Source organism: Panthera onca, chromosome D3 (assembly GCF_046562875.1).
Source record: "Panthera onca isolate mPanOnc1 chromosome D3, mPanOnc1 haplotype 2, whole genome shotgun sequence".
Lineage (NCBI taxonomy): Eukaryota > Metazoa > Chordata > Mammalia > Carnivora > Felidae > Panthera > Panthera onca.
This window is the reverse complement of record NC_138350.1, coordinates 27,233,645-27,252,619: the sequence shown is the minus strand read 5'-3', so window position 1 is coordinate 27,252,619 and position 18,975 is coordinate 27,233,645. Positions and strand designations below refer to the sequence as shown.

The window sequence follows — 18,975 nt, the reverse complement described above, 5'->3', positions numbered from 1 at the left end:
TCACGAGTATGAATTCCAGATCTGCTACATGCATGCTGGGTCCATGCAAGGGGACACCACAGGCAGGGCAGAAAGCCAGTGATACAGCCTGGTCCTCTCAGCTGCAGGCCCATGTGGGGGCGCCACCCCCACAGGCTGAGGCTGTGGGTACCTTTTGGGCAGGGCTCTCACCAGAGGCCCACACTGTATCCTAACATACAGGTTCCCCCACCCTCTGCAGGATCAGTGTTGTGCCTGCAGGATCAGTGTCCATGCCAGCCACTGTAGCCCTCACTGCCCACAAAAGAGACACAAAAGATTCTAAGTGATGTGAGAGGTTATTACTGTCGTGAAATAAGAGGATGCTAGAAGGAGACCTCTGGAACAGCAAAGATGCTCAAGGAGAAGCTCTAGCAAAATGGAAACAAATACAAGAAAGAAGTTGCACGGGGTGCCTGGATGGCTCAGCCAGTTAAATGTCCAACTCTGGATTTCAGCTCAGGGCATGATCTCACAGTTTGTAGGTTCAAGTTCTGTGTTAGGCTCTGCACGGACAGTTTCAGGGCCTGCTTGGGATTCTCTCTCTCCCCGTCTCCGTCTGCACCTCCCCAGCTCTCTCTCTCTCTCTCAAAATAAATGGAGGAAGCAGAAGTCACTGGACGCACAGCCTGCACAGGCCTGCACTCTGGATGGCCTGGCATAAGGGCCCACAGGTACAGTGAGGGATGGCCTATCCCAATTTGTGGGCCCAGGAAGACTCCTCTGGTGGCAGAGTGGAGGGGCATGAAGATAAGGGGATCAGGTAGCGGTGAGTCACCCAGCAAGCCTGCTCTAAGAGGAGAGGGAGAAAACCAGGATAGCCCTGAAGCCTGAGCTAGGTGCTGTGGAAGGAAGTGTGAGTGGCAGAACCCACAGCCACATCCCAGGTGCAGGGGAGCAAGGAGCCCAGGACCTGAGGACCAGGGCAGGCCCAGGGGCCTCTGTGATTCTGAAGTGGAGCTCTGGGCTCTGGCAAGAGCCTGGATGCCTGTGCCCAGAGCCTCCTACAGACACCAGTGTGCTTTCCATCTGGCACTCAACTGCAACTTTTATTTCCAGAAGGTAAAATGTTTGGTTTGGGCAAGTGTGGCCACCCAGACGGCCAAGCGGGGTGGGAGCACGTCCTCCCCAGGCATTGTCTGGGCATAGGCCAATGATGCTTTTCCAGACAGATTCAGTCCAGGCAGATTCCACGTGGGAACATGGAAAACAATGATTTTCCCAGAATATACGAGGTCCCCAAACTGGCTGTTCCTGAAAAACATAGATGCCTCCTGCACTGACAAATGGAGAACCAGCAAGTCAGTTAAAAACAGCATCAAGCTGGGGCGCCTGGGTGGCTCAGTCGGTTGAGCGTCCGACTTCGGCTCAGGTCATGATCTCGTGGTCTGTGAGTTCAAGCCCCACATCAGGATCTGTGCTGACAGCTCAGAGCCTGGAGCCTGCTTCAGATTCTGTGTCTCCTGCTCTCTGCCCCTCCCCCGCTCATGCTGTGTCTCTCTGTCAAAAATAAATAAAACTTTAAAAGAACAAACAAAAAACAGCATCAAGCAGGAGATGCGGGGTCTCGGGGGCCAGGCCCGGGAGAGGGACAAGCAGCCAGGAAGACTTGGGGTGGCTGAGAAGTGGAGGACAGCCTAGGGCACCCCCCACCTGAGCAGGAAGGGCTGGCTCAGCCCGGGCTGAGTTCTGAAGTGCGCAGCACATGAGCAAGGCTTGGCGCTGCCTGGCCCCGGCTGTCCAGGAGGAAGCACAGCCCTCTCTTTTCACATTAATAAAACTTTTAACAGGTTTTTGGCAAATTGGCAAGAAAAGTGTATGTAGCTCCTAATTGGTGATTTAAACGCAATCATGAACAAATAAATGCCTGTTCCTATCTCATTATTTATGAACTGAATCTTTAAGACAAACGAGTCTTCTTGGGTGGGGGCCAAACCTCACCGTGTGCACGCGGCCTCGGGTCCCTGAGCAGCGCTGCCTGCTGCACTGCCTCTTGGGGCCAGCAGGGGACAAGGAGACAGGAGGCTCCCTCCCCTTGTACGTGTGCACACCCCAGCCCTCCCTGCCCATACTCAGAGCCCCTGACCCCCTACACTCGGCCCGGCCCTTGAGCAGCCATGCCCCGACACTCACCAGGCCTGTCCGGCTGCTGCTTCTGGGTTTTTTCTTCAATTTCCTTTCAGCTCCCCAAGAGCTGGCACCTCCACCCATACCCACATCTTCCACCTTACCCTCCCACCCTTGCGTCCCACCATCTGTTCCCATGTCCTGGGCATTGCTTCCCATGGTGGGCTCTGCCTCTTCTGCCTCTGGGGGTGTGGACATGCTGTCTAGCCTGCCCAGCTCCCTGTCACCAACTACTGCTAGCTGTTCTGGCTGGAGCCCCATATGATGGTGACTTCCGAGGCTCCATCACACCCACCCGAAGCCCCATTCCCTGAGTTCCTCTGCTCACCTGTGCCCTCTATACTGAGCTTACTTCCCTGGTACCAGTCTTTGCCCCCAGCATCCCACATCTGACTGAGGTCTCTCATGCCAGGACCCAGTTCAGCTCCCCAGAAGGCCGCCCTCCCCTGCTGCCCTGGCTCCGATGCCCAGACTTCCATAAGGCCTCACTTTCTCTCCCACCACCTCCTGCTGGCCTGCCTGGGTCATCCCCCCATGTGTGTCTCCTCCTAAGTCCTCTGAGGACCTGTCTGAGCAGTCTCTCCCCTGACATTCGCCCATCCTGTGCCATATGATACTGGGTGCTGGGGCCTCCCTTCCTGACTCTCACCACTGGACACCTCACAGGAGGCCAGGTCAAGGCCCCTGGAGCTGTGATCCAGCAGACAGACCTAGACCCACCACTCTGTGGGGTTCTGTGGTGGGCACAGGGTTCCTGTAACAGGTGCTTAGGATGAGCATATGTGTTTAGGGAAACCAAGTGCCAGCAGCTTGTGGAGCCAGGGGCACCACATGGGCTGGTGCTCACCTCGTCACTGCCTCTCCCCGGCATGGCCAGCATCCAGTGCCCCTGACCCCTGGCCAGGACGGTGCTCCTGCAGAAGCCCATGCTCTCCAGGCGCATGGAGTCCACGACAGCGTTTCTGCCCTCCGCCAGGTCCCATAGGCACAGCTTCAGGTCCCGGCCCTGACTGCCAGACCAAGAGGAGACAGAACGTGAGCCTCCCAGGTGAGCAGATTGGGTGTCCCACCTGGACGAGCATGCCAGGGCCAGCCTGACGCCGAAGGCAGGCAGGGGACACTTTCCAGAGAGGGACCTAGAAGGCCTCGATTATCTGGCTGGGTAACTGCAGCGAAGGAAGGGCTTTGCATCCAAGATGCCTGATGCCTGACACATTCATGGGTCATCCCAGGGGTGCACTATGAACCCAGGCCCAGGGTACCTCATGGCCCCTGCCCCAAGCCCAGCCTCCCGCGCCCTTTCTGCCACTCCCTATGCTGCCCAAGCATGAGTTCACCCCCTTCCTTCTGTTTGTGAATGAACTTTGACAACCCAGCAATCCCACCCTCACGAATTCTCCCAAGTGAATTTAAAACCTATATTCACATAAAAGCCCATACACAAATGTTTACAGAAGCTCTGTTCATAACTGCCCGAGCCAAACCAGAAACAACCCTTCAACAGGAGACTGAGAAACCAGTGACACATCCACACCACAGAATTCCACTCAGCAACAGACAGGGACAAACTGGGGCGCATGCAACCACCTGTAGGAACATCTGCTAAGTGAGGGGAGCCAGAGCTTAAAGGCCACCTTCTGTACGATTCCCCTGGTGGGGCGTTGTGTGTGTGTGTGGCGGGGGGGAGCATGATGGCATGTGGAGGACTAGGGGTACTGCCTACAGGGGGTGCACAGAGGCCCTGCAGCGTGCTGACCGCCCTGTGTGGCCCTGGGGTGGCCCTACGTGATTGTGGGCATCGTCAAGCCCACAGGACGAGTCCACAAAGAGCAGACTTTGATGTGTACACATTTAGAAAACAGCCAGGGTGTCAGGGTCCCAAGACAAACTGCAGACTATGACAAATGTATGACACAATGTGACCAAGGGGAAGGGCACCCAGGAGCCGACCTGCGGGATGTTGGAGAAGCGTGTCGACTCGATACTGAAAAGTTAAAGGAAAAACACCTTTACAAAGACACAGGACTCTAGTTGTCAGTCTGCATCCTAACCCTCAAATGGCTCAGCCTTGGCACACAGCAGGGCTGCCCACCTGTCCTTGAGGCCTTCACAGCCACTGGTGGGTGACTCCTAAGCCCACCACCTTCTACAATTACAAGGTGCTATCCCACAGGAAGAACGGACTTTTGCTCCCCATTGCTCTGGACTTACATATTCCTGTGTTACTCAGTGGGTTGTCATCTACACTTCTCATTATTTATTTTTGTGCGAAACCATCCCAGATCGGCCAATGGGACCCCCTTCAAGCTGGCTCAGGGTCCTTCTGACACGTGTCCATCAGCAAGATATTCCAGACCTAGTATCATTTCTCCAAGGGACCCTCGTTCCTTTCAGTGCAGAGAGATATTTGCAAACCAAGATCTGGATGCTGGTGGTGTTCACTGCTGTGAGGTGTTGCCGCCACCAGGCCCTCTCAGCAGACAGAGCCAGGAAATACACACACACACAGCTCATTCACACACGCAAACACCTCCCCACACACACAGACTCACACAGGCGAACATATTTCACACACGTACCTCACACATGCAAATGCCTCATACACACACTCACACATGCAAACATACCTCACATACACACAGACTCACACACGCAAACATACCTCACACACACTCACACATGCAAACATATCTCACACAGACTCATACATGCAAACATACCTCACACACACATACACAGATTCACACATGCAAACATACCACACACATGCAAATACCTCACGTGCACACACACACGCGCAAACATACCTCACACACACAGACTCACATATGCAAACATACCACATACACACACACACGCAAACATACCTCACACACACACACACACACACACCTCACACACACTCAGACTCACACACACAGACTCACACACGCAAACATACCTCACACACACACATGCAAACATACCTCACACACACACACAGACTCACACCCACCCACAGACTCACACACAAACGTACCACACACACACATAGACTCGCACACGCAAACATACCTCACAGACACACACACACACACACACACAAACATACCACATACACACACAGTCACACATGCAAGCATACCACACACACACACACACACACACGCAAACATACCACACACACAGACTCACACGTGCAAACATACCTCACACACACAAACACGCACACTCACACATGCAAACATACACACACAAGAATTTCTGTATCTACCTTTGTGTATATATTTTCAAAATGCCACAAGTTCATGCTGATGCCCTGAGGCCTCTTCCTCCCCACCTCCTCCTTCTCAGGTTTGTGACTTCCTTCTCTGACCCATGAAAAATCTGCCTCCCATTTTTCCTCAAGATATTTACTGCCATGCTCCCCCAACAAGCTTGCTTGCATGATGCAGCCAGTCTCCCAACCTCCCCAGCCACTCTGAGACCTCGCCCCCATCACCCTGGTTCTCTGGCCACTGGGCATGCCACTCCAACATCCCTGCCTGGAAGCCACTCCCCACTACCTACCTCCTCAACTGCCCACGTCACTGAACTTGGAGGGGAAATAAGGGCAGGGAGGACAAGACCACCGGGTATCCGGATGGAAACAAAGAATGCTCATCCATACCGACAGGCAATTCCAAATGAAGTGTGGGCAAAAAGAAACAAGAGTGAAGCTCCAGCCATAAGGGAAAGATGGCAGATTTGATTCCATTTCAATGGCTAACTTCTGCTCATGAAAGACACCATTAAGTGAGTGCAAACTGTAAGCCACCATGTGGAGAAGTAACTGGTGATATAAAAATATCAACCATATCCAGAATATAAAAAGAACTCTCAGTAAGAAAAAGGTAGTCAATCCAATAAAGAAATGTGCATTTAAGGAAGACTTTGTCCCAGTGGCTAACGAACGCAGAAGAGGGCTGGCTCACTAAGTGGTCAGGAAAATGCAAATGAGGCCACACCAGAAGCTCCCAGGCCCCAGGGGGCAGTGGAAGGGTGGGGTCACCTACTGCACTGGGGACAGCCTGCCACCTTCTGAGCAGCCCAACATGTGCACACCCTGTGGCCCGGATCGCCGACCTCTGGGTATAGGGTCCCACCTACAGACACGGCACACCTGGCACCAGGAGACCCAGATGGGACTCTTTCTTTTTAAGATTTTTTTTCTTCTCTTTTCTTTTCTTTTTTTTTTAAGTAGGCTCCATGCCCAGCATGGAGCCCCATGAGGGGCTTGTGCTCACACAACCCTGAGATCAAGACCTAAGCTGAGATCAAGAGTTGGACGCTTAACTGCCACCCAGGCAACCCAGATAGGAGCCTTCCTAAGCGTCATTCTCAGCCCCAGGTGGACAACCGAGATCTCTACTGACAGTAGAATGGTAAACAATCCACATCCAGTGGAATACCACACAGGAAAAAACCCACACAATGCACTGTGTAGCATGATGGTGGATCTCACAACGTAAAGCTGAATAGAAGAAGTCATATACAGGGGCGCCTGGGTGGCGCAGTCGGTTAAGCGTCCGACTTCAGCCAGGTCACGATCTCGCGGTCTGTGAGTTCGAGCCCCGCGTCAGGCTCTGGGCTGATGGCTCGGAGCCTGGAGCCTGTTTCCGATTCTGTGTCTCCCTCTCTCTCTGCCCCTCCCCCGTTCATGCTCTGTCTCTCTCTGTCCCAAAAATAAATAAAAAACGTTGAAAAAAAAATAAAAAAAAAAAAAAAAAAAAAAAAAAGAAGTCATATACAGAGGAAGCTGCTCTGTATGGCTCCATTTTTTTAAGTAGAGAAAAAATTAGACATGATGACTCCATGCTTTTTGGAAATGCACATTCAGATGATACAATGAGAATAAGGTGCAAGGGGCTGCCTCCCGAGGCCAGGAGGAGGGCAGACATCATGCCCGGCAGTGTTCTGTTTCCTGACTGGAGTGGTTACCCAGGTGTCCACTCTGTAATAACACAACGGTCTGTAAACATGTTATGTGCACTTTTCTCTAAGTATGCACAATTCGCAATGAAAAAGGGAGGAAACAAATCCACCCAGGTGGCTGTCACTGGCACAGGTGTGCTCTCAGGCACGCAGGCGGCACCTAACTCTCAGCCTGGCTCCCAGCTTTCTGTCCTCTGGCCTCCCCTTGACATGAAAGTGTACCTTCCTTTCTCAAGGGCCACTTTAGAGAGACTTGGCTCCAAACACAGCTGGGTGCACGGCCTCTAGTGCAACGTAAATGCACCTGGGCATTCCAAGTACCTGCACAGTCTGTGCTGTGGACCTCCTGACCCATGGGCCCCCTGCCCAGAGCAGGACCACCGCCGTGCCATCCAGGTTGGAAGGGGAGGTACTATCAACATTTATTCCCCACACAGCATCAGGCCAGCTCAGGGAGCAGAACTCAGGGCCAGGAGTTCCCTGAGAACAACCCAAGGTATCTGGGCCCTGGAGGAGTAGGAGACCCCAAAGGGTCTAAGGCCTCAGCTAAAAACTCAAGAGGAATGTTTACAAATAGTAACTTCCAGTGCAAGTGGGGTATTTGGGCGCAACATCTATTCTGAGGATCAGGGAAAGACCACAACTGTATAGAGGGCCTTCCCTACCAACTGGAGACGGGGGCCAGCTTGGCCAGGGAGGGGGCAAGGTGCCGCAACGGCCCTGCAAGCACATACATCCGGGGCCACTGCCCTTTCAGATACCTCCAGTCTGTCAGTCACCTGCAAGCCACCTTCAGGGTGGTGGGAACGGTATGTCTGGCACAAAAGTGCTTTGAAGATGGGTGGGGCCCTGACACAGGCCTCCTCCTCTGGGGACTGGGAACCATGGTACCCAGACGTCTGGGCTCCAAATCTAGAGAAGAAACACAGACCTGTCCTGGAGGGCATTCAGGAAAGTTTCACTTAAACTTGGTAGACATAAACTCATTCTCTTACCCACCTGCCCCTTCCTGCTGCCTCTTGGCCCACCTCTCACCTGGAGTCCCCAGGCTGGTACCTCCACAAAGCTGTGGTGGCAGTGCCAGAACACAGCCCCCCTGGGCTCTGCTGCCCGGCCTCCATCCCTCACAGCCCCTACGACACGCACAGGCTGGGCCTGCAGTGGCTTTGGCACACGCAGTTTCTTCTACCAGGAGTGCCAGACCCCACCTCGCTCTCGCCATCCCATCTCACCCTGCGCTGGTCAGCCCAAATGCCATGGACGTGGGTGCCTATGTGGCACTGTCAGTGCCCCTAGGGGTGGCCACACTCAGGGTTTGGAGCACAGCCCCAGTCAGTGGGTAGGCATTAGGTTTAGGCTTTGCACCACCCTGGTGACCAGTCCTAGCCACCTCGTGGGAAGGTGGCCACCCATCAAAGCAGCCGCTGTGACACCAGAGCCCTGGGGAAGGGAAGTTGAGGCTCCTCTAAGGAGATGCCTTGGGCTCAGCCATTGAGCCCCCAGCTCTTGCCCCTGGAGAGGCCTGCTCAGGCCAGGGAGGTGTGGGGCTGTAGACAGAGCTGCTTTCTGTGTTCATCATCTCAGTGGGCACGTGCCTGGATAGTGCAGTGGTCACAGACGCTGCAGTGATGGGCACCCAGCCCACCTACAGTCTCAGGGCAGACCAAGGGCAGAGGTCACACTGCTCCGCACTGGGAGGGGCTGCCTGGCAGCTGGGGGAAATCCCAAGAGCCTCCACTGGCAAGCTCTTGGCCCCTGGTGAAGGCCACGGCTTAACTCCTTTGGGACTGCACTCACCGCCACCAAGACCCACCTGAGGAACTGGTGCCCTTGGGGCAATGAATGCAGCCAGGTTACACACTGGCCCCGATGGCCGTCCAGGGTAGCAACCGCCCTCCGTGTCTGCAGGCTCCAGATGTGCACCAGCCCACTCAGGGATCTGTTCTGACAAGTGCAAGCACAGACTCAGGAAGAGGCGTCAGTGGAGGACATTCCCAGCATGCTCTGTAGGGCTGGCCTGGAAACCACCCAGCTAGTGGACCAGACGTTCCGTTGTTGGGTTTTCGTTTAGGTGATGGCTGTACATGTGAACTAAGGGTAGGTAAAAGTGGCACAGTGCTCCTTTTCCAAGGATGGTGGGCAGAGAGTCCCTCAGGCAGAGTCTACTTCTCTGGAGAGGAATGGGGGAGCTCCATCGACACTGTAAACTGGATGGTGTCTATAACAGAGAGGGCATGTTCCTACCTCCTCTGAGGGGGGCCGGCCCAAGGGACAGCTTGTCGAGTGGGCTCTGAAAAGCCCGAGTGATGGGCAGGCTGAGCCCTTCACTAGGACCCCCAACTGAGCGCCGGGCTCATTGCTAGCCCACCACCTTCTGAATTCACCCTGGGCTAACCCCTGAGGTTAGGTTGGGGCCACAGCTACTCACCCTGAGAGGAGCAGCGGCTGCCCCTGCCCTTCAGCTCCTCCGAAGAAATGCAGCGCATGTACTGCCGACTGGGTACCTCGGAGGACAAACCACGGGTCCGGGGGTGGGAGCGGCGAGGCTGCCATACCGGGAGGGGGTGTAGTTACCTGGGGACCAAGGGAGGGTGTAAGTGACACACCTGTCATCCTTCAGGAAGGTAGTCAGTAGGAGCCCCCCTGGATGCTGCCCACCCCCTTCAGCCTGTCTTCCATCCTGCCTATTGGCCTCTACACTCAAATGGCATCACCGTGGTCCCAACCTATACTATCTCTGGGTGGGCACCATGGCACCCACACCCTTCTGAGGCCACTCTTACCCTCAGTGTCCTGCGTAGAGCCCGCCACTGGCCTCTAGGCCTCCCTGTCCACCCACCGGCTGTAACTTCTGGCTCCCTGGACCCCACTGGCTGCAGCAGCACTGCTCTAGCCAGGGAAGACTCCTCCTCACTTGGGCTCTCCACACACCCAGTCTCATCTCTGGACCTAGCTGAATCCTGCAAATTCAGTCTCCCTCCTCCCTCACGAGGCCCATCTCCTCTCCTCCCTGCAAACGGGGCAAAGACATGCCGGGACATGCTGCCCCTTGGCCCCGCAGCAAGCTTGTGAGAACAGGGGCCATGCCGGTCTGCTCCCCCCAGACCACAGGCCTGGCCAAGCACATAGCAGCTGCTCAGCAAGTGTATACTGAAGGGATGAACCAATGGACAGACAAGAGGTGTGTGGGGTCCCTGGGCAAGGAGGACCCAAAGATGGAGAGGACCCTCTCCCTCACGTGTGCTAAAATATACCGCCTGCTGGGTCCTGAAGGCCTGCACAACCACCCTTCGAGAAGGCAGCACCCCATTTACTGTTGGTGAAACTAGGGCAGAGACTGATCTGGTGAGCTGCCCCAGGCCACTCAGACCCAGGCCTGAAGTGGCATGCTGCCACAAAGAGGCAGAGTGGTTTGGGCACTGGTGTGTGGGCAAGGGGCAAGAGACTGAGTCACCTTGCCACTCCCCTGGAGGACTGATATCACAGATGAGTGACCCTTCCTCAAATCACTGGTCCTATGTTTAAAGCCTGCTGGGGCCCACCCACCTGAAAGAAGAAGCCTCCCCGTGTCCCCGCCTGAGCCTGCCCCAGTGATGGTACAGGGGCGGTTGCTGGACCAGAAGTGACCTGCCCCAATGACCAAGGGGCAGGTCCCAGGCCAGGCTGAAGGTTGAAAGGGAAAGGCCAGGAGCAGACCGCTGGGGAACTGTAGTAACTTCATCAGGAGGGCCTCTCCTGCTGGGCTCTGAGACACTTCCCAACCTGCCCATCAGGGAGGAGGCCACCCGACCACTGCAGCAGCCACAGCCACAGCCACCAGAGGAATTGGGGCAGGGAAAAGGACAAGAGCAGAGAAGACAGCATTCCTCCAGGAGGGGGCCCTGGCCTATGCCAGAGGTTAGAGAGGGTTCTAGGCCAAGGACGGAGGAAGCCCATGCAGGAGAGGGCTGCAGGCTGAGGACAGGCAAATGCGCAGGCGCAGAGGCAAGAGAGGCATGGGTTTCTCCAGCAGATCAGTCCAGGCACTACTTCATCCACACCCTTAACAGCGAAGCCCTGTGTACCTCCCCTCCTTGAAACCATCCCAGACCCTTTCGTTCTCTCTCTCTCCCGTCAGAATAGAGCCAGGAGTAGCTTGATTAAGCAAAAGGTTCAAAACACCTAAGAAATGCCACCATCAAGGCAGCTGGGGACTTGCAAACCAGGGGGCTCCAAGTCACCAAGGCAGCACAAGGCGGTCAGTGACCCGAGCCTCTGGAGACCACAGGAACCTGGGAAACGCTGCACAGACCCGGCAGGAGGCCATTGCCAGCACCAGGCTGGCTGAGGCCTGGCCCATGTGAGGGCTGGAAGTAGGGCTGGGGGCTGAGATCCTAATGACCCAGAGCAGAGACTACAGGGCCAGGGCCAAGAAGGGGCAGATGCTTACCCTTAATGGTGAGAGACCCCAGGAAGCCACTCTACAGCTCCATCCTGCCTTCATCGAGGGGTTTCAAAGAGAAGGAAGGGGTCCCTCGGAATGTGCCTTACAAATAGCCAAATCCTTGTTTCTTTCTTTCTTTCTTTCTTTCTTTCTTTCTTTCTTTCTTTCTTTCTTTCTTTGTCTTTTTTAGGGTTTTCACTCTAAAAGCCCCTCTCACCTTTGGCTGAAAACCAAATGACTCTTCTCAAACATAAGGACAGCCTCCTGTGGGCAGAAGAACCTGACCCCACACTGCTCCACAACCCATGGCCCCTGCTCTGCTGTGGGACAGGTAAGCTGCCTGGAGATGCTTCTGGGCTGGGGCTACAAACCCTGCTAGGCTACCTTCAAGCAGGTGGGCTTGGGATAAGTTCCGAGGAGCAGCTATTGGATCCTCAGAAGCTACTGACTGTCTGTGCTATGCCTGCTCTGCAAGAATAGCTGATCAGCTCCAGGATCCCAGATTTGGAAAAACCCAAGAATGGAGAACCCCGCTAATGCACATCAACCCACCAGAAAAGCCCTGGTCTCTAGGGGCTAGGGAGAGGGGAGCATTCCACCCCACAGTCCAGGCCTTGGAGTCCTACAGGCCACTTCTGTGCAGGTTCCCACGGTACAGTCCCGACTTGCACACACAACATGTTCAAGCGCGTGCTTGCGCACATGCACAGGAGGCACACACATTCACATCCACTCACATATACATACACACGCATGCACATGCATGCACATACTCACACACACATTCATAGACAGCACGGGGGCCTTGGGCAGTGCCAGCCGAAGCCCAGCCCACACTTGCCACCTGCCTGCGGCCTGATGGGAGTTTCCAGAACCTCACCAGCACAAGGCTCAGTCTGAGGTGATGAAATCAAGTTCTCCTCTATTGTTTCCCCAGAACTGCAGGGAACAAACCCGTCACGTTGTTACAACAACCAAAATGTTCAGGCCAAAATGATGCATCGGCAATTAAGGGCTCCATCATTTCAAGCAATTAAAATAAATGCTTTATTTGAAAACTAATTAATTCTAGCTACATATTTTTCCCATGACAATATCCTATGATTACTTGATTTATGACATCTAATTATTCTTTATTAATCTAATTGAGAATAATCGCGTTATCCTATCTTCCCTGGCACTGGGCCTCCCGGAGCGGAGGCCACAGCCCCTTGTGCAACACCAGTGCGTGATACCAGCCGCCCGCCGCTGCTTCGTCTCCCTGTTCTGTCACTTGTCTTTTCCTCCCAGAGGGCAAAGGAACATGAAACTTAATCCACTGAGCACAACTTCGGATTCTGCCTGCTCTTCGAGATGTCAAAGAGAGACACATTCTTTTCAAAATTAAAAAGAAAGACAATCTGACACAATTTGCGCAACTCTGACAGCCTTTCCAACTGATGTTATGAACCCCCCACTCCCCCACCCCCCTGAAAGCCCCTCAGGCCCTTGGCCCATGGATGATGACAGCGCCCCCCTACATCCCAACTTAGAAGCAGCAGTCTGGCAGGGCTTACATAGGGTCATCCACACAGAGAGGGGCCCCAGACCCTCCCTCCTGGTGTGGACAGCAGCAGGGGCAGGGGCGGGGGCAGGGTCCCATGTGGAAAGGCATCAGGGCTACATTTGGAACTTACCATCCCACAAAGCCATGTGTACCTTGGGCAGGTGCAGCAGCCACAGGGACCCAAGGACGCCCCTCCTGGGGGGTGGGGGGTGCGCAGGAGAACACACACAACCAACCAGTGACTGGCAAACACAGAGGAGGCAGGGCCAGGGGAGAAGCTGGTACCCAAAGACCACGGGTCCCTACCTCTGTGTGCCCCACAGCCTAACCTGCACACAGGTCCCACTCAGTCACAGAATCCTTTCCTTTTACTGCCCCAGAGCCACTGGTCCTAGAAGAAGCTTGGAATCAAAAACAGCATGAAGTGAGCCCAAGCAGGGGAGCCACCACCCAGAGATAGATACCCATGCACTGCTCTTGCCTGTCCCCGCCAACTGGGTCCTGCCTGCTTGGGAGTATAAGGACAGGCTACACAGGATGCTGGGAGTGCCTCAAAGAGGACCCCAAGTCCTCCCACACGTGTGCCTAGAACAGCTCCAGCAGCCCCAAGAGGCACTAAGAATTCCATAACCAGCACAGACTAGGGAAGCACTACTACCTAGCAGGATAGATGCCCACAAAACAACTAAAAATGCTAATAAAATAAAAAACCAAAATCTTCAGTACATCACTAAGCTGGTAAAAACAAACAACAACAACAACAACAGAAAAAGTTTAGAACCTTCACAGGCCCAACACTTCAGTGGAATTAAACCTAGTGAGGTCTGCGGGCCCCCACTTGGTGCCTGCCCTGAGGGCATTTGCTACATTAGTGACCCAGAATTCTGGTTCTCAAGCAAGGCCTCTGAATCGATGAAAGACAATGCTAGGGCTCTCCCAAAGTGGGCAATCTCATAGGAGTATCTCCATAAAGATGAGACCCCCACAAGGCTAAATTCTCAGTGTTAGACTGAACCAGAAGTAAACCTACAACCAGAGTTGCCAGAATAATGCCAGCTCCCAGGGTTTAGTCCTAATTTACACCACCTTGGGAGGTCCTCAAAACTTCAGTCTGTAAATGTCTCTCAGAAGGAGCCCACCTTCAACACCGGCCTGAATGAATTCATAGATAAAGCCCTATGAAATGCAAGTAACCAAAACTCATAGAAACAAAAAAGGAAACATTGCACCATGAGTGAGAGCCATGAGAAACAACAAGAGGCAGAACTAGACCTCTAGTGCACAAAGCATTCAGGCATATAAAACAGGGATATTTAATGCTCTTAAAGAAATAAAAAGAGGGAGCTAAAACTCCAAGTTGAGAGCATAAAATCACTACTCAGATTTGAAAAAAGATCCAGGCAGGTGAAAGGTTGTTGGGAAACAGGAGATCTACATTGTGCCAAGGTATTACACTACAGATTATTTACTGATCACAGAAGGAGAATGTTCCTTAACAATGGAGACATCTGGCTGTCACCACCTTCACCATGAGATCGAAGCTGGCACCGCCAATTGTAAACAAACCAGCATCACTTCTCTCCTGAGGTGATGCCAGAAGACACGGCACCATCCCTGTACATCTGTGCCAACAACCTGCAGAAAACAATCAGATACATCTAGATTATGGGATACTGGGCAAGATAACTAGCTCAGACTTATCATAAAGGTCAAGATCAAGAGAAAAAACAAGAGCAAAAAGCAGGGTGAGTGTTCTAAATTGAGAGACTAGAGGCATCGTGACCAAATCTAACAGGTGAACCTTGATTAGACTCTAGATCAAAAAAGGTGGGGGCTATCAAGGACATTTTGGTGACAAATGGGAAAATGCGAATATGGACTACAGATAATATGGAATTATTGTTAATTTTCTTGGGCAGCAGGACAGTGGTATTTTATGGAGAAGAATGTCCTTATTCTCAGGCAATGGTGTTGCAAGGGTGAAACATCATGATGTCTGCACATTGTCTGCACATTGTTTTCTTTTTTTTTTTTTTTTAATTTTTTTTTTTTTAACATTTATTTATTTTTGAGACACAGAGAGACAAAGCATGAATGGGGGAGGGTCAGAGAGAGAGGGAGACACAGAATCTGAAACAGGCTCCAGGCTCTGAGCGGTCAGCACAGAGCCCGACGCGGGGCTTGAACTCACGGACCGCGAGATCATGACCTGAGCCGAAGTCGGCCACTCAACCGACTGAGCCACCCAGGCGCCCCTGCACATTGTTTTCAAATGTGGCAACATGTTAACAAGTGGTGAACACAAGTGAAGAGTATGCAAGCATTTACTCTGCTACACTTGCAGCTCTTCTGTAGGTTTACAATTATAAAAGCACTCTAGATGAGGGGAAGGAAGATAAATCTGCCCTGGACTCATAACCAGAATAAGGAACACATAGATCAAGAAGAAAGCAAACAGCAAAAAGGAAAGTAAGCGAAAGAATTTGAATAGATATTTCATGGGGCGCCTGGGTGGCGCAGTCGGTTAAGCGTCCGACTTCAGCCAGGTCACGATCTCACGGTCCGTGAGTTCGAGCCCCGCGTCAGGCTCTGGGCTGATGGCTCAGAGCCTGGAGCCTGTTTCCGATTCTGTGTCTCCCTCTCTCTCTGTCCCTCCCCCGTTCATGCTCTGTCTCTCTCTGTCCCAAAAATAAATAAACGTTGAAAAAAAAAAATTTTTTTTTGAATAGATATTTCATAAGAAACATAAATGGCTAATAAACATATGAAAGAGATGTTTAACCTAATCTTGGAAATGCTTGTCAAAACCAGTGTGATAGAATTACACTCCTAGCAGATTAGCAAAAAATTAAACAATCTGTCAAATATTGACTACAATGTGGGACAACTAGCAACCTTTACCATGCTACCGGCAGCATAAATTGAAAGAATCACTTTGGAAAACAATCTGGGATTAGTTTGCACACCTTATGATGTAACAGTCCCCTTTCTTAGATAAACACACTAAAGAAATTCTCACATGTGTACAAGGAGAGATTTGTAGAAGAATGTTCATAGCAATATTATGCATGTTAATAAAAACTAGAAACAACTCAAATGGCCCTCAACTGCAGAACAGGATAGAATTGATATATTCATACAATAGACTGTTCCACAAAATTGAAACTGTATAAACTCCAGTCTCACATGGATGAAACTCAAAATCCTAATTCTCATCAAGAGACATTAAGGGTGTAAAAAAATGAGGCTATAGACAGGGAGAAAATATTCATGACACGTATATCTGATGAAAAACCATACTCAGATTATAAAGTTAATAAGCAAAAAATTAAAGTGATTCTAAAAGGCTAAAATTAGAGATGGACAAAGGTATTTCAGGTAAAAGAAACTATAAAAAAAAGCAGGAGTTGAAATACAGATGTCAACAAAGTTGAATTTTAGCTGAAAAGCATTAGAATTGACAAACCCAGATACTTTACAATACTAAAAGCTGCAATTCACAATGAATATATGATAGCTGCGAATATCTATGTGCTAAACAACAGAAACACCACCTTTATAAAACAGAAACTACAGGAAATGTAAAGAGTCACAGAAAAAACTCATCAATAATTGGAAAACATGATATACTACTACTCTCAGTACAAGTCATTATCAAGTAGATGATAGTAAGTAAGGAGATAGAAGACTCCATGAGGTAAATATTATGGATCCATATGGAACTTTACACTCTACTAACAGAGACTACATCTTTTTCTTAAGTGCACATGAACATGTGTAAAAATTGTATATTGGGTCACAAAGAAAATACCAGTAATTTCCATTAAAAAGAAATATTATAAACATATACTATAACCACAGCACAGTTAAACTAGAAATTAACAAAACAAAAACTAAAGTGTCCTCCCAACTAAAAATTTAAAACCATTTATTAAACTTGGAGCGCCTGGGTGGCTCAGTCGGTTGAGCATCTGACTTTGGCTCAGGTCATGATCTCGCAGTTCGTGAGTTCAAGCCTCGCATCAGGCTCTGTGCTGACAGCTCAGAGCCTGGAGCCTGCTTCTGATTCTGTGTCCCCCTCTCTCTCCACCCCTCCCCTGCTTGTGCTCTGTCTCTCTCTGTCTTTCAAAAATGAATAAACATAAAAATTTTTTTTAAACATTTATTAAACAATAGATTTTAGGTAAAGGGGGAAGTACTTAATCCACAAATTTTAAAAATGACAATGAAAAACACTATAAACCAGAATTCGTGAGATATATTTAAAGCTTTGACCAGAGGGAAAGTAGAGACCAGTATCACTTAGGAATATCATGCAAAAATAGTAAAATATTAGCAAACAAAATATAACATCAAATTAAAGAAATAATACATGATGACCAAGTGGAATTTATCCTTGAAATGCAAGGTTAGCTCAATTAGAAAATCCATTAATGTCATACAACATATTAATAAATCAGTGAGAAAAATCATATAATTATCTCCATAGATGCTAAAAAAAAGCCTTTGACAGTATTCAATACCCATTTTTAAAAAAAATTTTTTTAACGTTTATTTTTATTTTTGAGACAGAGAGAGACAGAGCATGAACGGGGAGGGTCAGAAAGAGGGAGAGACAGAATCTGAAGCAGGCTCCAGGCTCTGAGCTGTCAGCACAGAGCCCGACGCGGGGCTCGAACTCACGGACCACAAGATCACCACCTGAGCCGAAGTCGGCTGCCCAACCGACTGAGCCACCCAGGCGCCCCTCAATACCCATTTTTTATTAAAACATCTAACCAAATAGAAACTGACTAAAAATGACTAAAATACACACACACACACACACACACACACACACACACACACAATCCCCTCCTTAGTTCTACAGACATTACTTTACGAAGGAATACTGGAGGTATTTCCTCTAAGATCAGAATACCCAACATCTATACTACTATTCAACACTGCACTGGAGGTTTAAACCAATGCAATTAAATAAGAAAAATCAATTAAAGGCATATGACTTAGAAAAGAAAACATTAAATTATTTTCCAGATAACATGATGATATATACATGAGAACCTTAGATAATCAAACATAAAATAGAGTCAAACATTAAAAAAAAAAAAAAAAACTTTACTATGGTAGCAGGAAAAAAACTAACAAAGAGAACTCAAATAGCTTCCTTATGCCCAAACAGTAACCTGTTAAAGAAAAGTCCATTCATAATACCAACTTAGAAGATAAAATACCTAATAAACTTAAAATTTTTTCCATGTCGAAAGAGATAAAATTCTAATATTTCTAAAATATACAGAAATCTTTGGGGCACCTGAGGGCTCAGTTGGGTAAGTGTCAAACTCTTGATTTCAGCTCAGGTGATGATCTCAAGATCATGAGATCAAGCCCTGAGTCAGGCTCCATGCTAGGTGTAGAGCCTGCTTCAGATTCTCTCTCCCCATGGCCCTCCCTTGCTCTCTCAAAAAATAAAATAAGATAAAATACATAGAAATCTTCAAAATTAAGTAAAGTCCAAAGACCAAATAGGCAAAAGACATGAATTCACATACACAAGAAATGAAAATGGCCCTTAAACATATAAAAAGATGCTTAACATCACTCATGCAGAAATGTAAATTGGAACTACTTTGACAGATTCTGGCCAGGAAGCAATAAGCTCACTACAGGCTTTCTCTCTCTGGCTGACCGCAACTATAAAAACTCCAGACAAAATATGAAGAGCAATTACCTCAAAATTTTGAAAAGTGAACAATAGCAGACAGACCTTGGAGGCAAAACCTTGGAGAAGTGACCTGTATGGGGATGAGTTTTCTGTTTTTATTATTATGTCTTGAGGCACTGCCTTGAGGATAGGCCCAGCTTGCATAGCTGCCATGCAGCAGTGGCTAAAACTTAGACTAACAAC

The 18,975-nt window shown here is 50.2% G+C and overlaps 1 protein-coding gene across 4 annotated transcripts in view; it reads right to left on the bottom strand.

The window, feature by feature from the left end:
* GNB1L (G protein subunit beta 1 like) overlaps positions 1 to 18,975 on the bottom strand; it is a 67,881-nt gene that overhangs the window by 30,850 nt on the left and 18,056 nt on the right. For all 4 annotated transcript variants that reach the window (XM_078435535.2, XM_078435533.2, XM_078435534.2 and 1 more), the window contains exons 2-4: positions 9,527 to 9,672; positions 8,912 to 9,037; positions 2,993 to 3,155 (exon numbers count right to left, since the gene is read on the bottom strand). In XM_078435535.2, coding sequence (XP_078291661.2) covers positions 2,993 to 3,155; positions 8,912 to 9,037; positions 9,527 to 9,651 — 414 coding nt within the window. In that variant the 5' untranslated portion in view covers positions 9,652 to 9,672. The remainder of the gene's footprint in view (positions 1 to 2,992; positions 3,156 to 8,911; positions 9,038 to 9,526; positions 9,673 to 18,975) is intronic.